Genomic DNA, 23,684 nt, shown 5'->3' on the forward strand with positions numbered 1-23,684 from the left:
CCCACACTGACCTTCCTGGCCAGAGAGCCAAGGACATGCAGAGAAGGAACCCTGCACCATCCAGCTGAGGATCAAGAGATCCAAAATTTTGCTAGAATTTGCAGCAAACACATGTTCTGCATGGATCTCCCAAATCCTGGTCAACTGACTTTAAGACATGGAATCACAGAATTGTTAAGGTTGGAAAAACCTCCAAGATCATCATGTCCAACTCTCAACCCAGCACCACCTTCATGTTCACCACTAAACCATGTCCCCAAGTGCCACATCCATACATTTTTTTGGAACACTTTTCAGGGAGTGATTCCACCACCACTCTGGGCAGTCTGTTCCAATGTTTTCCAAACATTTCAGTGAAGAAATGTTTCCTAATATCCAATCTAAACATCCCCTGGTGCAACTTGAGCCCATTTCTTCTCATCTTGTCTTTTGTTGCATAGGAGAAAACACCCAATAAAATACCAAAATTTAGCATAAATAAATGGGAAAAAAAATCCTAAGCATATACATGTAATAAGAGGCTCTCAGCATATCATTTCTGTTGAGAAGCAAGATCATGGAGCTATGGTTCAGATATTCATGAATCTCCCAAATCAATGCTCAGCAACAGTCAAAAAAGCAAATGATAAATGGTGCATTACCCCATGATTATAAGGAAAGTAATATAAACCAAAATAAAGAGCACCATAAGGTCATAGATCACCTTTCAAATAGTGCGTACGGCCTCCCTCAAACATACAGAACTGAGAGTTCAAAGAGACAAGGCTGGCATGTGCAACAGTTTCCATAACAGGGACAACTAAGCCAGGTAGAAGTCTCCAGTCTGCTGTGACAATACCCTGGGGAAATGCATCAAATCACTGCAGGAACCGTCTTTGGAAGACGTCCTGTTACCTCTCTCATGCAGTACAAAAACCTGTACACACAAGGACACCAGGAAGTGCAAAGCTGCTAAAAATTAATTTGGCTGTGACTCTTCTTGCCACGGCACATTGTAAAGTGCTGACAGGAAGAATGAAGAATTTTAGGAAAGAGAAACCCACTAAAGATGACTAACAGTGCGTAAAACCAGAGAAACCATATTCAGCCCTGGAAGCTCCTGAGCTAACAACAGTTGGAGGCCAAAAGCCTAGAGGAAAACAGAAGTATGTGCACAATTTTTCCTGTATTGTCCCACTGAAATCTGCTCTCAGCCACTGTCACAGTCAGGATATTGGACTGGATGGTCACTGATCTGATCCTGTACAGCCACTCGTGGTTTTGCTTCCTTTAATCTAGAAACACACCCAACATTTTTCTCTGTGAGACAGCACAGCATCAACACACATCAGCCAATTCTGATTGATAACTTGGATTACTTTCCAATTGGATGAACGTGTATCATCAGAAACATCAGTAATTTATTCCTTCTGCACCATGTCCTGATTACAAACAGCACAAAAGGGAACAATTCCAGCAGCAAATGAAAAGACATGAAAGTAAAAATTGCCCTACCAAAGACATTACTTTTAAGACAAAAGTATTTTGATCATCACTGTAAATGTGGTTGGTCTTCAAAAGAAAAAGGTACCACAGCTACCCTATGATTAAAAGCCATGTCATAGTTGCCATTGATTTTTCTAGCTCTTTACTCTTTTTCCCATCAGGCTCCTACCTGACTCTTTGGAAAGTACAGCATTTGTGAAGTTAAAAGCAATACATAAAAAATAAAGTAGCAACTAAATAGTCAATATACTTAGCATCTCTAATAACACTTTCAAAGGACACAGAGTACACAGCACCCACAGATACCAAAGTTCCAACAAAGCACTAATGGATCCTACTCCTTTATCATCACTGAATGAGGAAAGGCTGAATTGCTTCCAGGCTCCAGTTACACAATTTTCCGGAGAAGCAGGAAGCAGAAATGGTAAGGTAAAAATGTTTTTCAAAGATTTTGTTCATCTGTGGTCCCATAAGAGTTGGATAAAGGTAAACAACAGAGGCTGAAATCCAGATCCCAAATCCCACAACTGTTCAGTATCCATACCAAGAAGTATGTTATCTTTATCTCCTACAGAATATTTTGGATTTATGTTATTTCGTCTGAAAAGCTCCTAGACAAGTGCAGCTTCAGAGCTTTTTGGACACTGGGAAAATGAAAGAAATGTTATATATATGTGTGTTTATGTATCTATATATACATATCTATAGTCTACATAATTTCACTTGCTATCAAGGGCATTTCTCAAAGTCTCAATTCCCAGGCACCTGTGTTTTCACAATATCAGGGTGTGCTCTTCCTTCACTATCAGCATTTTCAGCAAGTTCTAAATTGAACCTTAGTATAGCAACACTGTAGGGTTTGTGCAGTTAAGTCCTAAAATATTTTTAAAGTACCTTTATATTTTATATTAGGGAGGTTTCAAAACCAAAATCTTTCAATCATTACTAACAATTACTATAATTTTTGTCTACATGCATTTGCAAGGTAACTCGCAGAAATCATTCCTATTCAACCTGAATAAGCTCTGCATGCAATTTTGTTGTATTTTTTTCTATACTGAAAGACTACTTATAATGGTAATGCATCCCTGCAAGTGAGTACTGGGGAAAAATTCAAGTAACAGAGAGTTTTTAATACAGAAATATATTGTTTTGTCAAGTTAATTTAATCAGTGTAAACATAGCAGACAAACGAAAAAATTACTGAGTAATTACTCCAGCAACACTGTGTGTTTATCATAAAAAGGGAATCCTTATTACAAGTTACCTGGTACTTGTAATTCCAAATAATTCTAATAGAAGCAAACATTGCAGCTTCCTTTTATTCAAAATAAGTTTAAGCAGAAGAGACTTTCTCTGCAGTACAAATATTAGGGGGATTATGCCTTAAATTTCAGTCTGTCACTTTAGGCAAAACTGCACTCAGCAATCTTTCAGAATTCTGCAATCCTGGATAATTAAATAATCAACTCAATGCTATTTTTCTTTAAATCCCACTAATGTTTGTGAATTATTTTTCTTTACCTTCATAAGGTAAGGATACAAAGAGATACCTCAGAAACACTGTCAAAAAATATTTTAACAGATACCATGGCAAGGTCTCATGATGGGGAAGTTGGGTGAGATTCTCATGCCCACAGCTGTCTCAAAAATTCACCCTTCAATCTGTAGAGCTCAGCCAAGGGTTGTCTTTGCTTTACAAGACACAAATATTCAAACACGCAGCCACATCACAAATCAGTTTAACACAAATGGCACAGCAGTTAGAAAAGCGTTTCCAGCAGCACATACAACCCTCCTAAACAAGGAGAAATGAAAAACTCACCATCACTGAGATCCTGAAGAAGGTTTTCTTGGCATGAAAAGTCCAGCTTCACTTTAATGTTTACAGTAAATGTTGCAATCTTTCCAGGTTTTAGAGGAAACTGGCAGAGGGTGTCTTCTAGATTCCAACTCAAGAAATCTCCATACAGCTTCTCTGTAACAAAGTAAGTAAATCTTTCATGAGCGTAAGTCCTGCATTAAGGAAATTTCAGTTTTGAACTGCTGTAGAGAGGATGAACCAATTTGTCATGTCCTGTTTAAAATCTAAAATATTCAGAATTAAGGTATTAAAAAATAATGTAATGTAACACTAGAAGGATAGAGAAGTTACTGGATACTGACACTGACCTGGAATCATACAGATCACAAAGCTCAAAATACGAATTTAAGTGAAGAAGACCACTACCAGAAGAAAAAAAAAATTGCACAATAGGCAGCATTAAATATAAACTTTAAATATAGCCTGCAGGGGTTCTAAAAGTTCATGTAGTTTTGAATCTTACACAGTTCAGCTCAGGAGGTGTCACATGAATGCAAAGCACTTTTCATCAAAATACACCAAACTTAATCAGTTGGAATTCTGAAACAGCTGTAACATCATTATTCAGTTATTTATTGAGTATTGGAGAAGGCAATGAAGACTACTGGCTTTCATCTTTTTATAAAGTCCTTCCTTAAAGCTGAGAAGCAGCTTTTTACTAGAGCCAAACATTAAGGATGCTGCCAGACAGGATTATTCTGTGACAGAAGAAAATTTGTTTAATATATTATTTATCATTGGTTCATATGAGATAGGGGATCTGTAAGTCCTCCCTCATAAGCCTGACATGCCAGAAAATAAAACAAGAGAAAAAAAAGCCCCCAGAATTTACTGTTCATCTATACTGGGTCTTCAGTTCTGGCCAGGGTCAACCCACCCCATCCATAAATTGATTCATATATGCAACCATACCGTGCAAAGTACTACAAGAAAGTCTATTGATACATAAAATAAAAGTGACGGTTTGACTGGGAGAGTCCTAAAAATACATCAATCTATTACAGCAATGTATGTTATCGCCAAAGTATATTGGGGAATTCTTCTAAAAGCTCATTTAAACGCTATTTGAGCACAGCTTTGCATAACAGGGACCACTGAAAGTCACACAGTTCATCTCTACATCCTCCCAGGCTACTTGGGAAGAGCAAGGTAATTAAAATCCACTGGGATTTCAGCACCTTTCCAAAACCATCATCTAAGATCCACATGTGAGGGGACAGGGTGGGCAGACTGCCTCTACAACTAAACCTGGAATAAAGGATCTTTCAAAAACAGCAATCAGAATTCCAGATTATGTCCAAATCATGTTGATTTGCACAGAAACTTTTGGTTTCCCTTTCTAGGGAAGGAGAAAACCAAGAGAATCTTTTTTCCATTAACTTCTACCTAAACAATAACAGCTTTGCCTGAAATATATTCTTCTCACAGACCACCAGGTGTTGTGTTGTCTTTCCCCATCAAATCAATAGAACAGATTTCTTCATAAACACAAAGATGAGGTAAAAATAAAAAATCCTCCCAATAATTGTTTCCTTAAAGTCACCTCCACCTCATCCAATGATTTAGCTGGAACCATATCACCATTCTGATTATTTTCTTCTACTTTCAAGAAAAAAAGTACGGCAATCTCTATCCCCTTTTCCTAACAAGTGAAAATCCAATATGCTAAAGGAATGTTTTCCCTCAGTGTAAACAAAGAAGGACTTATCCCAAGCAGTGGAGCACCAAACTGTTTCCAAAACATGTTTTCATTAAGTATGAGATTTATTTGAAGACATTACAAGTGAAAAGACTTTTGAAGTGAGAATAGCCCTTGCAGATATTTTCTAATTAACACTAGTAATTACAATACAAGATCTAAATGCTTGAGCTAAAAGCTACACTGTAGAGAGACACCTAATTTATATTTATCTGACACTGTTTATAGTTTAACAATGTTGACCCTGTTCAGTAATCACTATTACAGTGAATTATACTCTGGCTTCAGACCTTTCAGTTCAGTGGAAGGCTAATCTGGGGCAAGCCTGCATTCAGGTCTTTCTTGAGTCCAAAATCTGTGTTTAGCAAACATCTGAAGTTAAAAGCAACTGCTATCAGGAGTTGTAAATAGCAACCTGTTTCATCATTTTACTGGATACTAAATCACTAAAATCCTAACAAATACAATGTAAAAGCTTACCCAGAAACCAACTTTGGGTTATCCCAGGCCAATCTAACTTTTAATAGATTTTAAGGTCTGCCAAGGAAAAAATCCATTCTGACATTTTACATAGAGAAACTTGATAGAAAACTCTTTTGAGATCACAAGAACCTCAGTTCTTTTCAGTCTTAAATCCCCTGGTAAAACTGGCTTTTTGCTATAGTTTATTTTATAAACTCAAAATAACTATCAGTTCTAAATGCACAGGCATTGGCATTCATACATTTTGACTTCTCCTAGACCTGGTAGATAGAAATGAACCTGCAGGACTTGTTACGTTCTTTACAGTGTCATAAGACACTAAGAAGAAAAAAAAGTTATTGCACAGAAGTAATTGTGCTCAGAGAGATGAGAATATGTGAGAGGAACGACTCTGCAGACACCAAAGGTCAGTGGAGAAGGAGGGGCAGGAGATGCTCCAGGTGCCAGAGATGAGGTTCCCCTGAACTCCAGGGAGGAGCCAGGGGAAGGACTCCTCTCCCTGAACAGAAGCAGGAATGTGTGATGAACTGACCATAACCCCCATCTCCACCTCCCAGTGGCACTGTGCAAGGAGATGGAAAATCTGGGAAAGAGGGGTGGAGGGGGGAGGTGTTTTTAAGATGTATTTTATTTCTTATTATCCCATACAATTTTGTTAGCAATAGAATTCAATTAATATCCCCAAGTTGAATCTGTTGTCTCTGTGACACTAATCAGTAAGTGATTTCTCCTGGGCTTTAACTCATGAGACTTTCATTATATTTTTGCCCCCTGGCCATTTGTGGAGGGGAGTGACAGAGCAGCTTTGATGGGTATCTGGCATCCAGCCAGGGTCAATCCACCACAAAAACCCAACTCCAAATTGAAAGAATTTACGAAGTTTTGTTTAGCTAAAAAAAAGGTAAATAGATCTAGTCCTGGGTATTCACAGTTCTTCCTGAACCTCAGAGTAGATTTTTCATTTGTGGTCTGGCAGATGTGTTCAAAGGCCATGGGAAGAATACAGCTGGACAGCTGAACCTGTTTCTCTATGTTTAAATTCCAGAGGTCAGTCACTTCTAGGAAAGATCAATGAGGATTTGCTTCATCATCCGGGTTCATTCAGTTTGTGTAGCTGGGCTCACCACTTGTGCTAAGATTGCCTGATGGGCTCTTCTCAAGCCTCACGTTCAAAACCAGTGGATTTTGAGTGGATCAAATAGCTGGTTTATCAAAGCCTTTGGACTGCACTCCCTCAACTGAGATATAACAAGCTTCTAACAAGAGCTGACTGCAGCCAAAGGGTGGGAAGGCATCCAGCTCTGCACAGGTCATCTTTCCAAAAAAAGGATTAAACTGTCTGACCTGGTGAGGGACAGTGTAAGGTGACACAGAGTTGGCCCTGACAGTATGGACATGTGATGTCCAACCTACAGATGCCACAGCCTGGCTCAGTGCAGTGAGACACTAAAAGCCATGACAGACGTGTCTATTGTGGCAGCATGACAAGTCCCTCTTGCTGAGCTGCCTCAGGATCTGTTCCACAACACACGGCTGCTGAAGGACTCGAAAACCCTGTGATGCCCTTTATGAACTGCACGGGGGGGGGTTCAAGTTCTTATTTATCTAAGGGCCAGGGTGGAAAACCCAAAGAGCTGCACCTGAGAGTGACAGAGGAGACGAAGTAAGGAAGGCAAGTGTGAAAGTCTTACCTCCAGAGGTTCTCATTAACATGACACCACTCAAAACAATGCCAGAGAAGTTGGCTTCCTCAAGGAAAGTGACTGGCTATAAATGCTAACATAACAAGGGAGGGGGGTCAGGTCACTGCACTGCAACAGCAAATCCCATCCAGTAAATCCAACAGCAATAAAAAAGATAATGTTTGCCATTTACAACACTCATCTTTGTACTAAAAGCTGTGGCTCCAGACACAGAAAGTAGGGAAATGGGTCAGGCAGGCAGCAGTTGCAAGAGATTCACAAGCAACTGCCAAGACAAAAAGAACCAAAGGAAATCAGGTGAAAGAAAGGTTGACTGAAAGCTCTGTGTGTTTGGCTGAAATGGGACAACAGCTTCTGACAGGCTCCTGAGCTGACAGGCAAGCTGTGGTCAGGCAGATGAAGGTGACCACCAGCTTTCAAGGAGACCTTGAGCAGTTTGAACAGGCACATTTCAGTGAGGAATAGTACAGAATAACCAAGAGACAACTTCTTAATACACTATGGATAGTTCATAAGCACCTGCATATCCTCTCACCTTGATGCGTAACACCAAGAGTTTGTGATGCTGTTAGAGATGGTTTAATGTCATGCCTTCATGAGTTCCATGCATGTATTCACAGACCAAACAGAGCTGCTGACATTACAAAACTTTAGTTCCCTGTTGACCACCACAAGCCCATGTCACTGTACCATCACTCCATCCCTATGCATTTGTTTAAATTTATGGTCGTAACTAAAATGGAAGAGAGCCATAACTAAAATGGAAGAGACTTAAAATGAAAAACAGCAAAGGTCCATCCCCAACACAAGAAAGACATGCTGGACCTGTTGACATGAAAGACCTGTTGGAAAAAGTCCAGAGGAGGCCACTAAGTTGTTCACAGCACCTCTGCTACGAAGACAGGCTGAGAGAGTTGGGGTTGCTCATCCTGGCGAAAAGAAGGCTCTGGGTAGATCTTAGAGCCCCATCCAGTGCCTAAAGGGGCTCCAAGAGAGCTGGAGAGGGACTTTGGACAGGGCATGTAGTGACAGAACAAAGGGGAATGGCTTCAAACTGACAGAGGGCAGGATTAGCTTAGGTATCGGGAAGAAATTCTTTACTGTGAGGCCCTGGCACAGGGTGTCCAGAGAGGCTGTGGACTCCCCATCGCTTGAACTGTTCAAGACCCGGCTGGATGGAGCTCTGAGCAATCTGGAATAGTGGGAGGTATCCCTGCCCATGGCAGGAGAATTGGAACTCCAAGGTCTTTAAGGTCCCTTCCCACCCAAACCATTCAGTGATTGATTCTATGACACTTTGCAACACCTCCATGCAATCACATTTGAAATAACATAATTACTGCATGCTTAATGTAGACCATTAGCTCCTCTTGCATGGGCAGCCTTTTCCAGTGCTTTACATTGTTTCCACAGCACAGTCATGTAAAAAGTCACACTTATTTAAGTTGGGTTTTTTTCATCCAGTAACAGCTCATCTCAAGCACACAGTTCCAAATACAGGGGTGCATTTCACTTCTGTGAGATGGTGCAAGAAACTGAACATTCTGCCTGACAGGACCCTGGATCACCTTAAGTTCTGCTTTCAAAAGAAGGTTAAGATGATTTCCAGAGGTCTCTGCCCACACAGACATTTCTGATTGCATGATTCTGATGGCACAGTTCTCACACTGTCAGAACAAATATCATTCAGTGCCTCTCAAAACTCATTCCTTTTTTTTTCTGAGATAGGGATTTAAATTGCATTTTTTGAGCATGCATGCTTATAGCTTACTCATCAGAAATCTTCCTTTTTCTGATAGACAGTTATCATGCCTAATAACATCTGAAACACTGCCAGCTACACAAAGGGACTTCGTTGTAAGCATCTTCTACAGAGAAAGAAAATACAGGATGAACTACAATTAAAAGTTTTACTGAACTTAGAGGCGAGTCTATCAACTCTTCCTTTTCCCCCACTGTTTTTAACAGAAGTTATCATAGAGAGATGGTGGTTTTAAAGCTGACATAAGTCTCTCTTTCAACACTGTGAACCCATTAACTGTGTAATGTTACATACAAGAATTCTGATTTACATGTGATTCACAGGCCCATATATTCAACCATTTAATACACTTCATTCCATCAATGTTTCCATTTCACCTGAATGCTGTATTTGTCCTCTCCATTCCATACATACAGCCCCCGGCCCAGGAGGAGCATGTTGGAATTTCTGAAATACGAAGAGTAAGTCATCATATGTTTCAACTCCTAAAATTATTCCAGGTAACAAGTCTCAGACCGAAAATCTATTTTGAGATGATTGGCAACTCCTATTCTCTGATGTTGTAGAAAGGGGGGGGATACTCTCTTCTAAAAAAATTCTGAGCTTGAATACTGAAATGAACAGAAATCACAACGTATCACACTGCATTTTAATGCTCTGACACTGACAGAATAAAACCTGCAATAAAGTAAGGTATTTCTACTGTCAGTAAAGATTATGCTGCTTGTCACCTGCAGTTCTTCTGCTAAGATCATTTTCATAACAGTGCCTCAGAGGACAAACCAAAAAAAAAAAAAAAAAATCACAAAACAAAAGCAGGATTCATCTATCAGACAACTTTTTAATACTAACATGGCCTGAGTATTTCAAGAGAATTAAGTGTACACAGGGGATGTGCTGTATTTCTTCCAGAGCTTCAATTATTCTTTTAACTCTCAATAGCTTATTTTATTTATTGCTTTGTCTTTTAAAGTCTTCTCTCCATTTTTTTTCCTACTGCTCACTGAGTAGATAGAAACAGGTTTATTTAATTCCACTCCCTCAAGTAGGACAACATTACTGCTAATAGTAATTTATTTAATGAACTAATCAGCATATTTAGACATAAGGAGAAAATAATTTAGACCCAAGATTCTTCCTCTTTACAAGTAATTGCCTCAGGATTTTTTTCCCAAGTAACACTGAAATTAGATCTAGAATTCTGAAAAGCAGGTGACCCTTAACACACAGATGATTCTACAATTCCTTTCATCTCTCTACACTTTTACATTCATTCCTATATTCCTACAATAAAATCAAACTGAATTATTTCAGCTCTGTAACAGGGACTATGATATTTATTCTAAACTGACCTAAAAGAAGTATAACACAAATAATCTCCCTTTTAACAGAGAAGAAGTCAGCATGATTATTTCCAAATATAAATCAGCATACACACCCTTGGTGACTGTTTTTGCTGTCACCTCCAGTTTCTCCAACGGTTCTGTTCCAATATTTTCTAATTTAATGATGAGCTGCTGGGTCTCTCCATTGTACAGCTGGACAGACACGTTAGTGGAGATTTCATCCCCTGAAGAAGGCTGAAGTGTATGAGCAGACCTACAAAATGTGCCAAACAAAGTATTATGATGAAAATGTTAAAAGCCTGTCCAGGTTACTGTATTCACTGTTCTTGGAAGACTCAGAAACTTCTGCTGAAGATACCAGATACCATTTTCCATTCCCATTTTTTAGAACCATTGAGGACAAAAATTAATAATTTATGCATAAGACAAGTCAGATTTTAAACAATACAAAATATATATTCTAACTCTGAAAGCTTGTTAAACTACTTGTAAAAACTGTAAGAAAGTGAAAAGGAAAAAGAAAATCAAGAGCAGGTCATTACAATGAGCAGGTTTAGTGGACAGTGCAGGGCATAAACCTCAGGGCAGTGGATCCTGGGAAAAATTCCTTGTGTGAAAGGTGAAACAAGGACTAGAAATGAACTCTTTGGAGCATGAATGAGGGAAGGAGGTTGCAGAACAAGACAGATGGGCAGAGGTTCCATTCCTGACTGTATTTTCTGTGCTAATGCAGAGTGGTCAGAAAGCATCAAGGATACAAGGACAAAAGTTACTGAGATTAATGACCGATAATTCCACGTCTTTTTGCAGGTATTCCTGCCATCCTTCCCTTTGATCCTGTCTTTCCTTACCACAAGACAAGCAGCCTCCACAAACAGGAGCAGATTTCAGTCTTTCAGAACAGATCTGTGATGAGGACTTCAAACCAGTATTTTTTGATCATACAGAATGTACTGTCATGTACTGTTAGCATTTCAGGGCTCTGAAATTTAGGCATGTGGAGTGAAAGGGAAGAAGGAATTTCTTTTTTTCCCTTCATATTCTGAAAAAAGTATCATGGAATTGCATATTAAAAAGCAAAAAAAATCATGTTTTCAGTCACTGTATAAATGTACATGTATTCATTAGTGATTCTTCCATGTATTTTTCTCTCTTTTTCTTTCTTCTGTAATAATTGATCTGAATTAACAAGGACACCTGGACTGGATTGTTAAAATATAAACTGTGAATTCTTGGCTTGATGCATTCCTCTTTGCCCAAAACCAAGGTTTTGAGCACAAGAGTATTGTCAAATTATTTCCGCATATTTCTATAAAATTCCAGGGTTTCAAGCAGTAGAACAAAAAACTCAGGTTTGCATTCTGAAGCAAAGAACCCAGGCATAGATTATGTCTTATTGTCAAGCATTGATTATACACTCAGATGGCAGAGTTTTTATTCAGCATGTGACTAACACTTAAAATGACCCAACAAAATCATCATTTAATTTAATTTCTCACCTTGGGAGGGAGGTGCTGATCTGCACCCTTGGCAAAGCTGGAATGACTTCGACAGTGCAGCCATTGGTCTTCACTCCTGGCAGATGGTCCAGAAGGCAATCACTGAAGACACCAAAAACTGAAGTATGATAACCTGAGTTTTAGAAGAAAACATCAGTTGTGAATTTTACTGCTTTCTGGCAGGTCTTAAGTACTAAGTTTACTGGTCAGGTCTTGTCAGTGCATCTGCTACCCAAAACACCACCTTCTCTACAGGAAAATCTTCTCAGGACACATAATATGTACAGGACTTTCAAACCCCTGAAATAACAACATTTATAAGTACCTGACAATGTACAAACAACACATGTGTTCACCTCTGCATCTGTGGCATGTAAAATAAAAGAAATTGTAAAGAGCCTCTGATTTCTGCATTACAGTAACTTCTGCAGAATTCTGTACAAGATCAACATCACAAGTCATAGCATGGACACCATTTTATACCTCATCACCAAACTCACTGGTGCACATAAAACATGTCAACCTCCAACATACGTTCCCTATTTCCTCAGAAAAATGTTTATAGGAAAGAATCTCAACTGCATCCAGAAGGATAAAAGAATCCTAAAGGAAATTATTGATGGAAAAAATATGCATGCATAAACACAGACACCTGCCACAGAAGACCACAACTTCTGAAAAGTTCAATTTAGTAGAAAAATACCTCTCCACTGATTCCTTACCAGGCAGTATTTATGAGTTATATCTGAAGGAAAATTTGATACATTGACACACAAAAAGCTGCCAAGTACAGAAATCAACTCCTCTACTTGCAATACATTTTTAGTACGTGGAACTCAAAGGAGACAACTACAGTACAAATGTTCTGAATGCTTTGATGCTATTCTGTATTCACTGAAATAGTTTCTGGGGGAAAAAAAAAAATCACATGAAAAATTGTTTTATGAGGAGACACAAAAGCACTTAAGAAAAATTCAGTGAGAACAGAGATTCTTCAAGTTCAAAGCCATAATCTTTTAGTGTTTAGCTTTACTAAAATGGTTCTTATCCTGTATCCTAACTTTGTATTCCAGGAAGACATATTTAAAAATGTGATTTGGTAAGATGATTCACTCCTACTACATGTTGAATCCATCCTCTCCACATATGCCTCCTTTTCTAGGTCTGCTCATCTTTTGTAAAAGGTCTTTAATTTTCTTCCTTACTACAAACACCGTTTTATTTAGGCTTATTAAGGAAATGATATCTTGACTACAACAGGCCATACACCCTGGCTAAATTGTTTCCACGGAAGCAATCGGCAAAAATTTCTGTAATCTTACATGAACACAATTAATTAAGGAAAAAAAAAAATCCTGCAAGATTATCTTCTGCATTCTCAAGAAAAAAGTTCAAGTAATCCTCCTCAGAAGCTTTCCAAATGAAAGCATTAATAAAGGGGAGCTGGATTTCATTATCCTCGTCCTCTCACACATGAGATACTCCAAGAATGTGCTTGTTACTGCTGCTGCAACCAAGTGATTCATCAGGCTGTTTTTAATGAAGCCTGGTACAGGGAACAGATTCCCTCTTCTGCTTTTTTCCTTTACTTACTGAGGAGAATTCAGAGTGGTGAACACACACGTGGCAAACAAAGCCATGCAAGCCACAGAGGTACAAAACTCAGGTTGCTTTGCCCACGCAGAGCGACTGGAGCCATCTCTTACCATTGACAGTGATCTGCCCTGTGGTTTGGGGAACACCAACGAGAGTCACAGGGTAGAGACCAGATTCTGCAGGGAGGGAAAGGGCAGCAGGGAGAGATTCAAATTCTACTCCAGTTGTCAACAGACCCTGAAAAAAAACACGTTACACAGATAAATCCATTTATGATATACACTTACATTTTTATGCTACATACTTATATTTTAATCCCATGCATTACATCAGCCAAACTTTTATGATTTATTCCAATTTACTCATAGCAGTTATTTTGGGGTTCAAGTCACAGTGACTGCAGTGTGCATCCAGAATTACAGCAGGATTTGTATTCAACATGGAAACATGTTTCAGGAACTGAGCTGGGAATGATGTATGAAAAACTAATAAAAATTCATACCCAAGCACAGTAAAAAAGTCAGAGATATCATCCGCATGGTGCTGTTTTGTACCTACATTTAATTGTACCTGTGACTTCAACTTGAATATGTGATAGATTTTGGGCAGTGAAAATCAAACATCAATAGCAGGTCTTGCTTAGCTTTAATTACCTGGCCAAAATATGTTTTCTAAGGGGAAAAAAATATTTTTATTTACAGATAACAGAGCAAGTTTAGCTTAACCATCCAACCTAAACATTTCAGTGAGTTGGAATAAAGCTGCTGAACTGATCTTCTCTCAAGCCTAAATGCCTGCAGTTACTCCTTTAGTGTCAGAGAAATCTTTTAGCATCCTAAATTTAAAACATGAGACAAAACAAGAAACTAAGCAGAAAAAAAAAAACATTGAAGAAACTTCTGAACACAGCATTACTGTTCTTAGTAGACTGCAAGTTTTCTTTAAGCTTGGTTAATGAATTTAAGATGCTTGAGCATAGAATGTACTGTTGAAAGTAAATTTGATTTTGGAAAGTTACCAGTTGTTTTTCTATACACATATTTATTTTTAAATAAAGATGTTACACAAAGAGCTCCATCAAGTAAAGCAGTAAGCACAACTGGATTAAATCTCAACTCCATGTGGATGCTTCATGAGAACTGAGAACTCTATTAAAGAGGAACATGCTACTTTTGTGAAGACAGATGAAAAAAACTCATGGTTTGAGCCACAGAAAAACACATAACATACACAAAATCTGTAAAATCTTTGTCCTAGCAATTACTTCTTTGTAGACTTGACAGTCTTGAGGCAACAGCTAATTCACCCAAAGCTACTCTGGCTTTGTGGAAAACTGCATTAGAGAACTCTGTCCTTGAGACTGCACAAAATTCCATTTCACCATTTTACTTGAGTTGTAAGTAAATACTCTGTCACACCCTCATTTCTACTGAACTTTCATTTTCCTCCCATTTCACGTGGAGACTTCAGCTGTCAGAAACATTCCACAAAAACATAAGTAAAACCTAACTTTGTCTTTCTATATATTCACCACCCAGTGTACCAGAGCACTCAGACTTTTTGATTCCCACATTAATCCTTCCAGCGGGATTCACCCCACAGAAATGGGATGAACATTCTCACTTCAACACTGATGTAGTCCTGCTGCTTTTGCTTTGGCTGAAGTAAATCTTAGAACACAAACAAAAGGTGACCCCATACACTCTCCAGAACTCACTTTTAAAACAGGTACAGAAGGCTTTTTTTATTTTAGTCTCAAAACCATCATCTATCACCTATATTCAAATGGCCTAATATTCAAATACATTTGAATTATTCAGGATTCACCTCAACTAAAAACTTTCATCCAAGGACTTAAAGTCCTGCAAAATCAGTGATAAAAAACCCACAAGCCCTCCAATATATTGTTTACTATCAGCTGTAGCAAATATAAACAAACAAAACTGACAGAGACCCTTAAATATTCTCTAATATATAATGCAAACCATGAAAACAAAGGGATTTTTTAGAGAACAAACACAATGCAAATGCCAAAACACCTGCACTAAGCACACACTAAACTATGGCCACATGCCTGGGCTAGAAACTGAAGAGCCTGAAGAAAGAAGAAAGCAGCATTCAATTCCCCCACTTTCAGACTTCTACTGTTCAGTAAAACTTCCAATTTTTTAAAAGTAAAGATATTAAGAAAGCATTAAAACTCATTGAAATGGGAAAAAAAAATATATATTAAAAAATCAACTAGACTTCAGATTTCCACACCTAAATTGAAATCAAGATACTTACCGTTAAAACTTAGGCCACACAAGTCAGTTTTAAAAGACAGTAACATATCTTAGAACGTCTGAAAGACGATTTCAAGATCGTAATTTGCTGAATCGGACGATTCTGCTGCAATATTTGCCCAACATTGCCCCCTGGTGCCTAAAATTTCGCAGTTTAACAGTGAAAGCCTAATCAAGGCTGAAGTACTCTCACATCCATTAAATAAAACATATCAGCCACACCACCAAAAGTAGGGAGATGTGTTAGATTTTTTCTCCTGAGAGTTTTATACGTTATTTCAAGTAGTAATACTTAGTAATCATTTAGTCATCACTTAGTAATCATTTCTCTTTGTGACCCTATAGGAAAAGATCATCCAAATCCAAGGTTTCCTCCAGGGAATGTATGAGTGACACACACAGGAAAAATGTTTACATTTCTTTGTATTCTTACAAACCAATTTAAATTGTCTTAGAGTGAATATATGCATGCTTTTATCACAGCATGTCTTTCAATCACTTCAAATCTCATTTTAGTTTTAGAGGAACAAAACAACTTGCATGTAAATGGCAGCATTTGGGGATGCTGTTAAAATAACATGAGTATGTAACTGCTTTTTTTAGGCTTTACTTACCAATCCCAAAATGCAATCATTCTTTTTTTAAAGTAACACGACCTTCAGAGTTAGTTTTCATGCTGAACATACTTGTATACGATGTTGTCAAATACTTTACACAAAAACTGTCAAATATTTATTTAAAGGGAAATTTCTCCTACTATTTCTAATATGGTTGTTTTAAGCAGACTTAGAAAAACACCAAACACAACCATTTTTATTCTTTTTTCCCCTTCACCTTTCTGTGTACATTCTTGACTAATACAGTCTCCATTAAATGCAGCGTAGCAGTAAGTAAATATTCTCTCAAGATGGCAGAAACAGCAAAAGATGGGAACTCAGGAAAGAGCAGCTGATGGAAACAATTTAAACCATCAATTTTAGATGGTATTTTTAAACATCAACATAGAGCTCTGGCCTAATAGCACAGTTTTGAAGTTTAAAAAAAAAAAAAAAGAAAAAGGCAACAGCCATTTTTAAAGCATCATTAATCAAAATACCACACTTAATCATGTTCAATTAAATACAGGTCCAAACAGAGGGAGAACTACAGAACAAATACTTAAATCTTGAATAAAGACTAAATATTATAAATTACAATATTCTCATGGGTTAGGGTTTTATTTTTGTTTCTTGATATCTATTTATTAAGTATGGTTTACACTGTCTGTAGATATTGTAGCTTTCTTGGAACCATGGCTGTATTTTCTACAGTAGGAGCAGAGAAAATGCTTTCCCTCAATATGTTACATTGCCTCAAAATTTCTCAGCTTTTTTTTTCTTGGTTTTAATAGTAAACTTGATAAACAAAGATGAAAAAGTAGTTAAAATCTTAAAGAACTTAACGTATTTTGAACTGCATCTTCACATGTATTTTAGTAGTAGATCTCACCGCACTGTACTGTGGTTTGCTGCTTTAAGCATTTGTCTCAAGATACAGAATAAATCCACTGGAGATTTCCCAGAATTTTTTGGATTTTTTTGAAGGCCTGAAATGTGAAGGTCATTTTTTCCTGCATAGAAAACCAAAGTAATGGCAGAAACTGCAAAACAAACTACAAAAAAGCTGGAGGCCAACACTCACATACCTGAACAAGTCTGTACAGAAATCAATATTCTTGGCAGAAAAGGCCAAGTGGTGGCACTTATTTACAGCTGAACATCACATCTCCAGGTGACCTGAGCTCCAGCACCAGCACGGCAAGAATATTCTGTCTAATCTATCACAGCCAATTCTAGTAAGGCTCATTTTTGTCTCTCATTGTGCTAAGCTATCTGCAGTGTTTTATTAAAGCATTTGTTCTGATCAGCCCCAAGATCTCTCCTACTTCACTTTATTGACTCACACAGTTGTGGGACCCAATCACTTCCATGCTCCATAATTAAACATTTGTCATTTTACAAACACTACTGCACCTTTCTTTGGATCAGCCTTCTAACTACATGGACAAAACAGAAACAAGAAATAGAAAAAGACAGAAAAGGAACACAGAAATCAGGCAAGAATGAAGAATAAATACCTCATGAGAGTCCCAAATCAAAAATATTCATGACAGGAAATAAAGAGTAAAAACAACAAAGATGGGCCAAGATCCTTGAGAACAATAAAATAAAACAACAAAGAAATCGATTTTTCAGGGTTTATCATCTGAGCTACACTAATCAAAGTCTTGTGTCCACAGCCTCATGTCAAGTCTAGAAGTTCAATGCCTTTTACTTAAGCACACCTCAATTAACCTACATGGACTCAGCATTAATACTTCAATTAATGAAAAAGCTCAGAAAGCCTTTTCATGGGGAATCATTCTCCTTAACAACCTGTGCTCAATACTAAGTTGTTTACCATCACAATAGAAATTCAACAAACAGAAAGACATAGCAGGAAAAGTACCACGACAAAAGCTTGGATTTCATTTAACATGGAATGAGTGATCTATCAAAACAAACAAACCTAAATTGAAGGAAAGAGGAAAATTGTAAAAAAGAAGTAAGATTATAGATTTCAGGACAGTTACATATGGCTGAATGGTGGACCATGAAAACGACAAAGAAAAATGAAACCAAGCAAGAGCAAACTCAAGGAAGATTGGAAACAGGCCTGAATGAGCAGTCATCCTGCAAAGGTGAGGTGCTGAGTCAGGCAGAAGGACAAAAGTTGTGGGACAAACAAGCTGAAACTGCCACTAAATGACAGAAAAGGACATGCTGGCTATGAAACTGAGTCTGTGAGAGTCAATAATCTGAAAGAATGTGGTATGTGATGAGAAATTAGACAAGAAAAAGGTATGGAGACTGCAGGCATGAGTACATGTTAATAATAAAACACACCCTTTTAAAATATTAAACAACACTTTGAATTATTAAAATGAAAACAGAAGAGTTTATTCTTATGATAAAGTAGTATCTATTCCCACATTCTAGAAAGTTCACAGATGAGACTGGAAAATCAACAACTTAGGTTGGAAGGAAAGGGTAGAGGTTATCTTGTTCAGCCCAGTGCTCAAAACAGGGCTAACTTTGGTAGTAGTTAAGATTTTTCACATCCTGTTCACTCAAGTTTTAAAGATTCCTGAAGATGGAGGTCCCATCTGGACATCCAGTCCCAGTGTATGATCCCCCTCATGCTTGGAAAAACAGAGGGTTTTTATAACAAAAGTTTCCTATGACTCTCACCTTACACTGGGCATCTCTGGGAAGAGCCCAACTCCCATTTTTACTGCACTTTCCCATCCTGGGATTGAGGAGAGCAGTAGGAATTACTCCAATATTCTTCTCCTCTACAGACTCAACAGATGTCAGTGTTTCTGTCATTTGGGGAGCTCCAAACTGGCCTCAATTCCAAAGAAATTGTCTCTAGAATTCCAAATCCAGGGGAGCAGGCACTTTCCTCAACTTGCTACAGTCTTGATACTGCAGACAAATCCACCAAAATCAACCAATTTCTTCCAGTGAGCCCACATTTGTGCAGAGCAGAATTTCTGATTACGTTAATCACTTCAATTATTTGCATCTAGTTTGCAAATTAATTCCTCTTGTGCTTACCACTGGAACTGGAATTCAGTGTTAATTCCAAGACAGAACTTTATCACGACAACAGTGAAGAGAAGCATTGGTGATACTACAGCTCAACTGCTCAGGGAATGGATGTTGTGCAGATCTATGCAAATAACTGCATTCTGAGTTCTTGAGTGTGTGTAAGCACTTGGAAGAAATTTCCTCATTAAGAAACTGTCCAAGTTTTTAAAATATAGAACTACATCATTTCTTACACAATACAAATTAGACTGTAAATCAAAATGTTCTTAATCAATTAATTCCCACAGAGACCTTTCTGATGTGAAGCTTTACAACTACTTTTTCTATTAATTCCTAAAAAATTTGAGTACTTCTGTGAGGGTGAGAGAAAATGCTGCTGGAGAAAGTGGCATGTAAGCTTCCAAAAATTAATTTTATTGTGCTATAAAAACAAAATCTTTGGGCATGTTCATTTCCCATGGAAAAACACTTCATTATATGTGGTTTATTATCAGTAATTTAGGTCAACTTGCTTGACCAGACACCACAGCAGACATATCAATAAAAACAAAACCCAAACAAAAATCATGAGCAAATAAATGTACCCTGATTCAATTAGCTTGACAGAACAATAGGCTCTAAGAGATGTGATTTATTTTTAAACCAATATTAAAGGTAAGAACAGTTAACAATAAAGGAAAAAGCTGGATTAGGACTGAGTGGCTATTAAGTTGGTCTGGTAGTTAGAGAACTTTTAACCTTTAAATGGGTAACATTTTTTTATAAATCCTGTTAGTTGGAATAAAGAAGGGAAAGAAAAAAATCTACCACAACTGCCTTTTTTTTCGGGATACAGTGCAAGCAGCCAACTGAAGCAGTAGAGAGCTTGGGCTTGATCCTTCTAACCTCACATATTTCTCCAGTGGTTTAGCCTTTTTTTCACTCCCTTCTGATCATCTGACATTAAAGTGTTTTCAAATAACATAAATCACTGGGAACAACAAATCCATGAGCTGTAGTTTTTATTAAAACCCAAAGCTTCTCAGACCTAACTATTTCAGTTCATCAGGTTTTTAAATTGTGGTCAAAACAGGAATTTGCAAAGGAAGGATGAATGCGGGCTTTTAAACTACAGTAGCAAGTGTACAATAATTATTAGGTTTCAGGATATAATTATTACTTGAAAACCAGTATATGTAAATCACATAGCAGGAATTCTGTTCAATGCAGAAATGTTCAGAATTGATTTATGGGTCAGTGCCAGTAAAGCACTTAAACACTCTGAGTGGCAGAAATTTTTCTTTTCAATACCTCATCACCAACAAATATGAGAAAATTGACAACACCACACCGTTAAACTGAGGTTATGCTGGCTTAAACCACCTTTTAAAAGTATTTATAGAAAACCATATTTGGAAGTCTAAATGAGATTCTTCTTCAGAAAAATAGCAGAAAGAGAAGATTTAGAAAGATGCATACCATGTTTTCTACCCGGAGCTCAAAAGGCATAGGGTTGTACACCATCAACTGAACTTCACATACATCTCCCTGGACCCACTGGAAGTCTACAAGAAATAATCACAGAATTAAGGCAGGAATTACCTAATCATAGTGTTATAAAAAAATAGCAGCAGCTGAGCAGTCAGATTGCTATAATGCTTAATATCTCTCTATAATCTTCACAGCCCAAGTACTACTCAAGAGCATTGTGCAGCACAGGCTGTAAATCCCAGGCAAAGGATAGGTTAAAGGACTGGAAACATTCATTAACACAGCAATAGTGCTCTAAGGACCCAATGCTTCATTGGCAAAATTAACTCAGGCATCAATTCAAAACACTACTTAAACACATTCTTCATGTTCAACACTTCAAGGCTTCCATACTTGGAGTTAGGTAGAGCACACAGGGCCTTGACATTGGAGACTTGCATAAGAATCAACCAGGTTAGAAATAAATACACCAGGAACAAGGAAATTACAAGTCCTCCTATAGACACAGCTGATGATATGGAGTATATAAAGAGACACTGAAGTAAAGTGTGTCAGGTAAAAAGATGTACTTGCAGTTTATATCTCACCACAAGAGACATGTTCAACTTTAAAGATACTTCACTCTGACAATTTTAATATTTTCTTGAGTTTCATAATTTAAGGAGATGAGGCTGACTAGTGGAAGGTGCCCCTGCCCATGGCAGGGGAGGTTGGAACTGGATGATCTTTAAGGTCCCTTCCAACCCAAACCGTTCTGTAATTCTGTGGTTCTGTGGGAGATTATGAAGGTCAGCAGCAGAGATGTAAATTTTGAGTAATTGTTCAATGCAGAAAGATTATTTTATATCAGCACTTCATAATCTTTTCAGCCCTCAAGTTCTTGTCTACCTTCCAGATTTCTCACAGTGAACCACATGCACCTGAAGTTCAGGCTTCAAACTCAATGTGGCAAGATTCTCCCTGCAAGCTGAGGATCTGCAGTCCAAGTAAACAAAAGGTGGTTTAATTACATTTGTTAAATAAATCATGATTATAAGCTGAATTATAACATACATGGATTCGTTTTTACTAGTTTACCCAATGATTTTAACATACATTGCTAACAGTTTTTTACTAGGGTATTAGGAAATGTCCAGCAAAAACCTGGATTATCAATATTAAGACTTTAATGCACAGTTGAAGCCATCTGTACTCTAATTGTACATTCACAATCATTTACTATCTGATTACATTTCGCAAGCGATATTAGAGAGCTCAAGGGAGATATACTTAATGCAAATATTTAACTCCAATTAATGCTAGTGGAAATTAAACACATACATCCACAGATGTTAATGGGTTATATTACCTGAAACCTGAAAAGCAAAACTGTTGATTAAAACAAAACATTCAAATTCACCATGGTAAGACACACTCTGTACATTTCTTATTTAATTACTTATTAGTGTCCATGATGTCTTATACATTCTGCAGCCCCCAAAACAGCCAGTGACTGCTCTGCACAGGTACAGAGTTAACCATCGTGGTTTACTACAGCAACAGAGGCACCTGCAGTAGCACTGCAGTCCTGAATCTCCACATTCTAGCAATTACCACACTGTGGACTGTCTGTTCTGAAAACACAACCATCCAACAGGGCTCTTCAGCCACAGGACTCATCCCACCAGGTTTCATTTATGCCAATGATGTCAAACCTCTGGGACTGGGCCAAAGCTTCCAGCTGGTGTTTGTTCCTCATGCTGTGTGCATCAGTGTAGAAACATTTCAGGTGTGGTACCTTGTGAAGCAGACTGAAGGATCCCTTTAGGATCCTCAAGTTTTGGCACAAAATCCCATCGCTCATCACTGGAGAGCTTGGTTTTGTCCCCTTCCCCCTTCCAAGCTAGTTCAAAGCTCTGTCAATGAGTGCTACTAGCTCCTGTGCTAGAACTCTTTTTCCCATCTGAGAAAGACTCATCTTGTCAGGTAACAGCAGGCCAGGTGCTTATAGATCATCCCATGGTCAAAAAACCCCACATTTTTTCCATTGACACCAACCTCGGAGCCATGCATCAACCTAACGGAGCTGCCTGTTCCTATCAATATTATTCCATGCTACTGGAAGGATCAAGGAAATCACTCCCTGTGCTCCTGATCCCTCCATGAACTGTCCAAGGGCCTTGAAGTCCCTTTTGATTGGCCTCAGACTTCTCTTTGTTGTTTTGTTGCTGCCAGTCTGAACAACCAACACGAGACAGTCATCAGAGTGTCTTTCTAGACTGGAATTTTCCAGTAATGTCCCTTACCTGAGCCCCTGGGAGACAGCAGACTTCCCTGTGAGTTGGGTCTGGTCTGCACATGGGGCCCTCCGCTCCCCTTAGAAGGGAGGGAATCTCCTGTTAGAACCACCCTTCTCTGTTAACAGAGGAGGTTCTGATGCAGGCTCCAGGTGGTGTTGCTTTAGGAGGCCCCTCTGTCCCAGAAGGACTTTCACCCACCTCATCAGTTGTTTGGCCTTCTCATTCCAGAGCCTCACCCCTGTTGTAGAAGGTGCCAGTCCTACCTGTAAAATTCTGAGGAGGGGAAGGAACCTTCCTCCTGATACGTGCAGTAACCTGGTTCCATCCTTCACCTGTAACAGACCCCTGACTAACAGTCCCTCAGCTCATCACCCTGTGGGTTCTGAGTCCATCTGCTTCTCCCCTGCAGAGACAGAGAGGTGATCATTCTACTATAACCTGTGCTTGTCAGGCACAGTGTCCAGTTCTGGTCCCCTCTATTGGTTTTGCTCAGCCTGGCTTTTGGTAGCAGGAGGGCCATAGAGGTGGCTCTTGCGAGAACCTCCTGGAAGTTTCCACCATGTCCAGCAGAGCCAATCTCT

At 38.4% G+C, this 23,684-nt stretch overlaps 1 protein-coding gene across 4 annotated transcripts in view; it reads right to left on the minus strand.

Annotated features, from left to right (window-relative positions):
- Positions 1 to 23,684, minus strand: part of TRAPPC9 (trafficking protein particle complex subunit 9) — a 475,415-nt gene that overhangs the window by 399,028 nt on the left and 52,703 nt on the right. For all 4 annotated transcript variants that reach the window (XM_082277955.1, XM_082277956.1, XM_082277957.1 and 1 more), the window contains 5 exons: positions 20,813 to 20,898; positions 13,548 to 13,674; positions 11,842 to 11,974; positions 10,435 to 10,595; positions 3,311 to 3,463 (listed from right to left, as the gene is read on the minus strand). In XM_082277955.1, coding sequence (XP_082134081.1) covers positions 3,311 to 3,463; positions 10,435 to 10,595; positions 11,842 to 11,974; positions 13,548 to 13,674; positions 20,813 to 20,898 — 660 coding nt within the window. The remainder of the gene's footprint in view (positions 1 to 3,310; positions 3,464 to 10,434; positions 10,596 to 11,841; positions 11,975 to 13,547; positions 13,675 to 20,812; positions 20,899 to 23,684) is intronic.

The sequence above is a fragment of the Coloeus monedula genome (assembly GCF_965178545.1).
Source record: "Coloeus monedula genome assembly, chromosome: 1".
Classification (NCBI taxonomy): domain Eukaryota; kingdom Metazoa; phylum Chordata; class Aves; order Passeriformes; family Corvidae; genus Coloeus; species Coloeus monedula.